Below are 9,355 nucleotides of genomic sequence, written 5' to 3'. Positions count from 1 at the left end.
CGTGCGTCTCCAGAGCCTCGGGCGTCTCCTTCCATCAGATCATCTTGTTTGTGTCGCGCGGTCTTCACGCCGCATGCACGCGTTATCCAGATGTTTGTGTGAACTGATCCGCTGTAATCAGTGTCCCTGCAGCTGTAAGCATGTCAGAGTTCAAGGGTTTAAGATAAGATGATCCTTTATTGATCCCACAGTGGATATTAGTGAGTTTATGCAAAAGATAGAGTCATGGATACTTTTAATGCTGACTCTATCCATGTGTCCTGCATCCTCTGGTAACGTGTCTGTGTTTAAATGCTGTCTGTGTGAATTTATTTGCTCTTCAGTCAGACCTCTATGTCCTCAGTGTCTCTACCTGACCGGCCTTTGTCCCCGTGCAGAGGGACACTCACTGATTGGTGAGACCGACTTATCTAATGGAGACTGCCACCTACTGTTAAATACGCAGAGACACACCGCAGACATAAATATAGTAGAGGACCCACAGGAGGATAAATAGCAGCTAATGACGATACTTAGAACCCTTTATTAAACTGAAGATTTAAAGGAAAACAGCTGGAAATCAGATTGTTCCACTTATTAAACACAAGAGTTTAAAGTTTTCTCATGAAATGTGTATTAGTAGTTTTTGTTCAGATCAATTTGGCCAATGAGGAATTATAATTGATTATAATGAATTGGACATTTTAATGACAAAACGATTTGTTCATTAAATAATTAAATACTAGATTATTAATATAATATATATTTAAACAGAGAATGAGAATATTCATTATTAAAACCTGTTGTTTTCATTATTATCTGTTACTTTAATAGTTTATTTATTAGTTATTTTATGTGTGAAATATGTTTTTGTTTCACGTAAATCTAAATTAGTTCAGGCACCGTGTGGACAGCTAAACGAGTAACGGCTCGGGGGGACAGCTCCAGTCGGAGGACCCCGCGTGTGACGTATAACTCCGTCGCCGTGTTTCTGTGATTCTCGGGTCAGACCGGAGGTAGTTTGGAGGACGGTGAACCATGGCCCTGAGGGTGATCCGGCTGGTCGTCCCGGCGGGAGCAAATGCTTTCAACGCTTCTGGTTTCTCTCAGAAGGTAAAGACGGAAAATAAAACTTAGTCAGATCCTGATTGGACCCAAAGGGCGCGACTCGTTTACAAGGACAAGCTAACTGTGCTAGCTGGCTAGCCGCTAGCATCAGTGACAGTCGGTCACCAACAAGCGACAGCGGCTGGTTTGTTTATAAAGTGGACAGACGAGGAGTTAAATCTTATTTTATTTAGTTTAAACACTTAAAGCTAACTCGTTAACTTTACTATTTTAAGGTGTAGTCTGGTTATTAGCTGAGTTGTAGTTAGCTTGTTGGTTCATGATGTTAAAAAGAACAAATGTTTGGTCGTTTTTACCAAATATTATGAATAAATGTGAGTGAATAGAGTCTTTTATGCTGAAACCTTCATCTCACTGCCCTCGTCTGCTTTTATTACCTTTTAAATCATCAGTTGACTTGATGTTTACCTGCTGGTCATTCATATCTGACAGTAGGAGCTCAGTGTTTTTCAGTGGGAGCCTCTGATCCACGTCTGCAGCCTGTTAACCTTTGTTCTGTGTGTCCCATCCAGGCGGGCGTTCACACCAGCCCGGTGAGGAGCCTGCGCTACGGCTGGTGGGCCTTCGCTCTGGGGGAGAGGACCACGCCGCGGTTTAATCAGTCCAGCAAAATCATCTCTGTGGACGGAAACCTGGCGTCAGGAAAAGGAGCGCTGGCTCAGAAACTGGCCGACAAGCTGGGTAATTATCTGTCTGAGCGCCTGGGTCCTGTCAGTCCAGCACCACAGCAGAGTCCACCTCAGACTGAGCTGTCTGGACGTTAACAGAGGCCGTGCTGCTAATAATAATTTAACTAGTTAGGTCTGGAAACGTCTGTCCCTCTACACCTGTATGGGCCTTGATGTGCAGGTGTGTCTGGGTGGTGCACAGGTTTAATGTTTTCTTACATTTATAACACTCATCTTTGTGATCCTGATCCCGTCTGAACCCACCACGCCCCCCCCCCCCCCCCCCCCCCCCCCCCCAGGATGGACCTGAAGTGCAGCTTTAATTTGAAGGTTGAACTAAAACATCACATCATTCATTTAAGATCCATTTATAAACACAGCCCCCAGTTTTCCAGCTCCATGGAGGATCCTCTGCAGACACTGACTGCATGAAGTCTGGAAATCAAAGAATTGTTTCCTGCTGCAGATGTTTTCAGTTACTCGTTCGTCTCCGTCGTTAGTTTTGTCTCCTGTCACGTCCTGGCTCTAGTCGCCACAACAAGACGAAGACACGCCAGCGTTTCAGTTAAACAACACAAACAGCTGCTACCAGAGAACACATGATTCATCTCTCTGCAGAGACCAGAGCAAAAAAAAAAGATCTTAACTCTGCTCTGACGACAAAACACACCAAAAAAATCAGTAGACCAAACCAGCAACATGTGGCAGCTTCCACCACAGGCACAGACAGACTCCTTCACCTAACCAGCCCTGATGGATGAGCCTCCATTAGTCATGGCCTGGCTCAGGGCCACAACAACAGGAAGGCACAGCAGTACTTAGATTTATTCTCTTAAACATACGAGATGTGGAAGTCAGTGCTCCAGATCACACAACCCGCTACCTGCTGGAGAGACAGACAGAGTTTAGTCCCATAACGTAGCCACAGAGGACACCAGGGGTCGTCACAGATCTAACTGACCTTCTGCACCGACAGGGATGCTCTACATGCCCGAGGCCGACACCCTCTACCTGGACAAGATGTCCGGGGAGAAGGAGCCCCTCCCCCTCCACTTCAACGGGATGTGCAGCCTGGAGAAGTTCTACACAGACCCCAAAGCTGCTGACGGGAACAGCTACAGGCTTCAGCTGTGGATGTACCTCATGAGGCTGCTGCAGTACTCCGACGCCATCGAACACCTGCTCACCACAGGTACGACTGACAGAGCAGGAAGAGCTGGAATGTACCTGGATTAAAACATAATCTGAGACTCTATAACCCTGATGTTGTGTTTTTAAGGTCAAGGAGTGGTCCTGGAGCGCTCCCCCTTCAGCGACATGGTCTTTCTGGAGGCCATGTTCAAACAGGGCTACATCAGGAAGGAGTGTAAGTACCGATGGAGACAAATCACCCCCCGACTGGACGTCCCAGTGCAGCGTTAACAGGATGGTTGTTGCTGTGTGCGCCTGTGCAGGTGTGCAGAACTACAACGAGATCAAGAACAACAGCATCTGTGAGTTCCTGCCTCCACACCTCGTCATCTACGTGGACCAGCCGGCTGAGGAGGTGCAGAAGAAGCTGAAGCAGAGCAGCAAGGTAGACGTGAGACCGCGTCTGCAGGAGACGTCGCTGGACCGGAGACAGATTATTTAACTGTTAATCTGTCTTCTTCTTCTTCTCCTCAGTCCTACCTGCACAATGTGCCTCTGTCGTACCTGAAGAGCATCGAGGACGTCTACAAGAAGACCTTCCTGCCACAGATCAGGTAGGACGTTCTGAGTGACGATGAAGAAGTCTGACCAAAGACTGGTGGAGGGTTTAGGTTTATATCAGGGTCCACCTGAAGGCCCCAGACCTCCAAACACCAGACTAGACTAGACTAGACTCCTAAAAGACCAATGAGGAGCTGGGTTTGAGGACAGAGAAGATCTCAGTCCACCCTTTACTCCTCATTCAAACAGTCTGTCTGTCGTTGGATCACCAAGTCCATCATGTGTTGACTGGAGGGTGAGGACATGGTCAACCAGTTTAGCCTTCAAAGTGAAAAATCAAGATATTGACCAGAAGAATGAAGCGTGACGTTCTGAGAAGATCTCAGTGTGACGTGGAGGAGGTTGTGGTTTATTTCTGTCTTTCTGTCTTTCAGAGAAAAATCAGAATGTCTTTCCTACGACACGACTCAAGCTCAGGACGTCGAAAGGGTGAGAGTTTATTTTTATTTCCTTTTTTGTTTCTGATTTAAAGAAAGACCTGATTCATTTTAACAAATCTTCATGCATCGGCTGGTTAGAAGTCTTTCTACTCGTCTCAGATTAGTGGACGTGTGACAGAAGCTCCAGCTCAGAGAGCAGCGTCTGAATTTAAAAAGTCTGAGGACAGAGAAGAGTTGGACTGAAGTAGAGACACATGAAAGATGAGACACTAGAAATTATTCTGGAGATAGATCACAGATCTCTGGAACCGTTTCTTTCCAAACTCAGATATCTCTAAGTGAATCAGTGTTCAGGTAATCAGTAGTGAAGGGGATTCAAACCCGTGACCTTACAGCCTCAAAATCCCCACAGCTACCCGTGTTATTTGTTCTATCGGAGCGTGGCTGCTAGAACCGTTCTGTGATGTGCTGCGTGTCGTCCGCAGGTGGTCGAGGACGTGGAGTATTTGAAGTTTGACAAGGGTCCGTGGCTGGAGCAGGACGACGTCACCTACCACCAGATGAGGATCCTGTGAGTTCTAGCTCGGCCTCGGCCACCACAGACGCTGGTCTCACGCTGCTCGTTCGCCAGAGCAGCTTCTCACCTCTCCCCGTCTGGTTTCACAGAGTGGAGGACAAACAGGCGGTGGCGTCGCTGACCCACATCCCCAAGTTCCTGCCAGAGACCACCATCGGGTCCCACGAGTACGATGAGAACTACTACGCCTATAAATCGGTACGACACGAGCCTCTACGCATGTCTCATCCGATCTGGAGACACGTCCTGGAGCGCTGGCATCAGGTGTCCGTGAGGCGTTCAGGTGCAGCGCTGAGCGTAGGTCACCCAGGTTTCAGAGTCCAGTAAACGATGACTGGAGTGAAGCGTCTCCGTGTCCTCACGGCTGCAGGCGGCGTCAACAGCCGGATTAATTAAAGTTCTGTTCTGTCTGAAACCCTGGAGACACTGAGTTAGTTCCTGTGTTAGACGTTAGTGGAAAAGACGAGTGTGAAGACGTAAGTGACAGCGAGTCTTCAACGTGACGCACGACGTCTTCACCTCTCAGACCTTCAGACGTCCAGACGTCAACAGCTCATCACAGGAGATCAGGGACACGTCTTATGTTAGGGAAGTTATTTAACCCCTGATCTGGTCCTAAATGTCCTAGAATTGGTCTCCTGTGTCTTCCTAAAGTCTGTCCTTGTCTTCCTTGTCTTCTCCTAGAGTTGGTCTCCCGTAGCTTCCTAAAGTCTGTCCTTGTCTTCCTTGTCTTCTCCTAGAGTTGGTCTCCTGTAGCTTCCTAAAGTCTGTCCTCGTCTTCCTTGTCTTCTCCTAGAGTTGGTCTCCTGTGTCTTCCTAAAGTCTGTCCTCGTCTTCCTTGTCTTCTCCTAGAGTTGGTCTCCTGTGTCTTCCTAAAGTCTGTCCTTGTCTTCCTTGTCTCCTCCTAGAGTTGGTCTCCTGTAGCTTCCTAAAGTCTGTCCTTGTCTTCCTTGTCTTCTCCTAGAGTTGGTCTCCTGTAGCTTCCTAAAGTCTGTCCTTGTCTTCCTTGTCTTCTCCTAGAGTTGGTCTCCTGTGTCTTCCTAAAGTCTGTCCTTGTCTTCCTTGTCTTCTCCTAGAGTTGGTCTCCTGTGTCTTCCTAAAGTCTGTCCTTGTCTTCCTTGTCTTCTCCTAGAGTTGGTCTCCTGTAGCTTCCTAAAGTCTGTCCTTGTCCTCCTTGTCTTCTCCTAGAGTTGGTCTCCTGTAGCTTCCTAAAGTCTGTCCTTGTCTTCCTTGTCTTCTCCTAGAGTGGACTGGATTCAGTCCAATAAATCTTTCAGTCAAAGTTAATGTAGTGTGGAGAGGGTAGCTGGTACCTTGTGTTCTCTACTCCATCTCCTTCTCTTTGACCTTCTTATTCTCCTTCTTCTCCTCCACATCTTCCTCCTCCTCCTCCTCCTCCTTCCTCTTCTTCTCCACATCCTCCTCCTCCTCCTTCTTGTCTTTTCTTCTTCTTGACGCTACAGAAGCCAGAAGGACCATTTTTATAATTATCTTCAGAGTCAGTTTGAACTCCGACAGTTCAGCAGATCTTTGTCAGAGCATAACTCTCAAACTTTACCCCCCAACAATAAATCTGTTGACGAGGGAAGTTGGTCTAGTTTCTAGTCCAAAGAAACGCAGCGAAGGACGCGCGTTCAGCTCGTTGATCAGGCTTCAAGGACGACGCGCTGAGGACGAGAATGCTGATGTGAACACTTTGAATTTGACAAACGACGTCCTCCACACCTCCACCACCTCGGTGGCATTTGGTGTTGTAACGAGGAGCAGTCATTCAGTCACAGAGGATAAAAATAACTCCAATTAGGCTTCCAGACGATGATCTGTCCTTTTCGTCTTGTTTAGTTATTCTCTGAGGACGTCTCGTGTCATCTCGTCTTTATTAAAAACAGACCAATGTAAACAGAGGAATCTAAATCCTGTCACTGTCAGCGCAGCAGAACTCATTTTCCTCTGCTGGAATATTGAGCGAGTCGCGGTTACAAGATGGCAAATGCCAGAAGTGGAATATTCTACGAGGTTGTTTGTGTCATCAGTCTTGTGGGGAAACATTCGGGTCTGACCTTTTCTGTTTATTGACTGGAGACGTTTTTGTCTCCCCCTGCTGCCAGACTCGCGCCTCGTAATGCTGCAGGAGGCCGTGACCTGACATTTTGTTTCTGAGCCGGGATCCCGGTGCAGAGAATGAGAACAGTGACACGCCGCGCCGTAATCTCCTCTCGCCACATTTCGGTCGAAAGTCGTGCAAGGACGTTGGCAGCTCTCCCAACATTTTCAGTCAGATGAAGGTGTTAACTCTGAACCGGGGCCTGTCCCCATCAGGCGTCCTATCAGTCTTGTTCCTCTTGTTAAATTGTCTTTTTGTTTGTCTCTCTGTCCTCGTAGCTCCCTGGGAAGAAGTACGCCCCCGGCTATAATGCAGATGTCGGAGACAAAAACATCTGGCTGAAGTAGATTTCACTGATTGGTCCCTCGTCACTGTCTGATCAGATCTCTGTTGTACATCCTAAATAATGTGTATCTATTAAAGAAATAATAAATTTTGAATCTAAACGCTCAAGTCTCGTTATTTAAATGTACGGCTTGGCCCGTCCCCCGTAGGAACAGACCAAGACCTCAAGACCTGTATGGTGCTAGAAGGTCACAAAGATAAGACGTCACTAAGATGTTAAACTGTAAACACAGGGTTTCCTGGTTCTGGTTAAAATCACAACTGTGTTTTTATTGTTTATTTTAAACCATATATCACAGGTGTAGCACATTCATTAATACACAGGATTAGATGTTACAATCCCTTGTGCCAAAATCCCAGGCAAAACACATTTAGAGAGGGCCCTGTCCAGCTGAGAAACTCTAACAAACCTACAGTCATGTGATATGACGCTTAACCTACAATCTAAATGAACTAAATAAATGCTGCTGGCTTGTATGACCCGCTCAGCAGCAGACGCTAACTCAAACCATTGTGAAACATAAGCTAACCTAACGCTGCTGGCTTGTATGGCCCGCTCAGCAGCAGACGCTAACTCAAACCATTGTGAAACATAAGCTAACCTAACGCTGCTGGCTTGTATGGCCCCCTCAGCAGCTAACCATAGCTACCCAGCAACATGAAGACAACAGATACCTGGCCTAAACAACAGCAGTATGCAGCATGTCATTGGGGTTTTCAAGTGGGCACCTCCCTTCACTGATGTTTGGTTAAGTTGGGCCCACGACACCTCGAGAAGGCTTAACAGTGACTTCCAGCGTCCTGGAGTCACCCCCCTCCACACTGCCACTGCACAACATAGTGAGATGAGGGGATGGAGCTGCATGAAGACACAGGACTGAGTAGAATAGAAGGGACTGGGCATAAAGTGGATGTGTGGAAGCTGATGCAGACGATACGAAACACTCGGAAGACGATGCATTTACAAAAAGACACTAAACAACAACAGACAGCAGCAGCGCCGACTAATGAGCATGAGTATGTGAACTAGACTGAAGATGTGAGGTTGATTTGTCATTCAGGCAAAATAAAAACATAAAATGAAATGAAGCTGGATTTTTGAAAAATGTTCCCGAGGTCGTAAAAACAGGATTAGACCGGATCAGATATGCGGGGACTCAAAACTTCGACCCAGACGCCGAGGTTCGAGTTTAGTTTTCGTTCGTTCATGCTCGATCAGGTTGACTGATGAGTTGACAGGGACCCAGGAAGATCTGAGAGTCGTCAGCGTAAATAAAAAACCGTAACGAGACACCGTGTCTGCAAATTACACGTCCAAGAGGAAGAAGATACCATGAGAATAAAGGTGGTCCTAGAACCGACCCCTGAGGTACACCATGCCACACAGAAAATGATTAACCCTTCTATTTGAGCAGGACCGGTTCAGGTGGTCTAAAGGTTTATTATCTCTTTATTAAGATTTTTTTCTGCAGCTACAAACTGATCCAGAAGAGTTGTAATATAAAACTAAAGCACACCAAGGAATCTCTTAAATTCTATTAATGCTGCAAGACTCAACCCTCCAGCTTCCTCACAGTCCAAATTAGCCCGTCTCCAGTTTGATTTTTTAATTTGGCTGTAATTAGTGAACACATGCTGGAGTGTGAAAGAAAGTTTAAAGGCTGCGATGCGTCACTGAGTTTTTATTAACAGGAGGCTGTAAATAAACTAAAATCAATTAGTTTTTAATTCTTTATTTAACCCATCTATTAGCTGCCATGTTTTATATATTTAATATACACTGGCCAAAACAAAAGGTCCCCCCCTAATATCTGGTTGGACCTCCTATATCTCTGATTCCAGCACATTCTCTGTATCATTGTTTCTATAATCTTCTCCAATGTCACCAGATTTATTTCCATCCAGTGTTTCATTCATTTTCCACCAAGATCTTGTATTGATGATGGAGAGTCTGACCACTGCACAAAGCCTTCTCCAGCACATCCCAAAGATTCTCAGTGGGGTTCAGGTCTGGACTCTGTGGTGGCCAATCCATGTGTGAACATGATGTCTCATGCTCCCTGAACCACTCTTTCACAATCTGAGCCCCATGAATCCTGACATTGTCGTCTTGGAATATGATCCATTGATGGAATAACCTGGTCATTCAGTATATTCAGGTAGTCAGCTGACCTCATAATGTTGCTGAACCTAGACCTGAGCAACTGCAGCAACCCCAGATCATAGCACTGCCCCCACAGGCTTGTACAGTAGACACTAGGCATGATGGGTGCATCACTTCATCTGCCTCTCTTCTTACCCTGATGCTTCTCCACTATCCTTCCAGTTTTTAATAATGCCTTGGACAGTTCTTAACCCAGTTTTAGTAGTTTCTACAATCTCCTCAGATGTTTTCTCTGCTTGATGCATGCCAATGATTTGA

General features: G+C 46.3%; 1 protein-coding gene across 1 annotated transcript; it reads left to right on the top strand.

Annotated features, from left to right (window-relative positions):
* The first annotated feature begins 955 nt into the window (after positions 1 to 955).
* On the top strand, positions 956 to 7,034 carry ndufa10 (NADH:ubiquinone oxidoreductase subunit A10). Its single transcript, XM_084545332.1, has 10 exons — positions 956 to 1,092; positions 1,620 to 1,788; positions 2,752 to 2,967; positions 3,055 to 3,141; positions 3,230 to 3,351; positions 3,441 to 3,520; positions 3,902 to 3,956; positions 4,393 to 4,478; positions 4,574 to 4,682; positions 6,867 to 7,034. The coding sequence occupies exons 1-10, from the start codon at positions 1,018 to 1,020 to the stop codon at positions 6,933 to 6,935; spliced, it is 1,068 nt and encodes a 355-aa protein (XP_084401458.1). The 5' UTR covers positions 956 to 1,017; the 3' UTR covers positions 6,936 to 7,034.
* The last annotated feature ends 2,321 nt before the right edge of the window (positions 7,035 to 9,355 follow it).

The sequence above is a fragment of the Chelon labrosus genome (genome assembly GCF_963514085.1).
Source record: "Chelon labrosus genome assembly, chromosome: 5".
Taxonomy (NCBI): Eukaryota; Metazoa; Chordata; class Actinopteri; order Mugiliformes; family Mugilidae; genus Chelon; species Chelon labrosus.
This window is presented reverse-complemented; position numbering and strand designations above follow the sequence as displayed.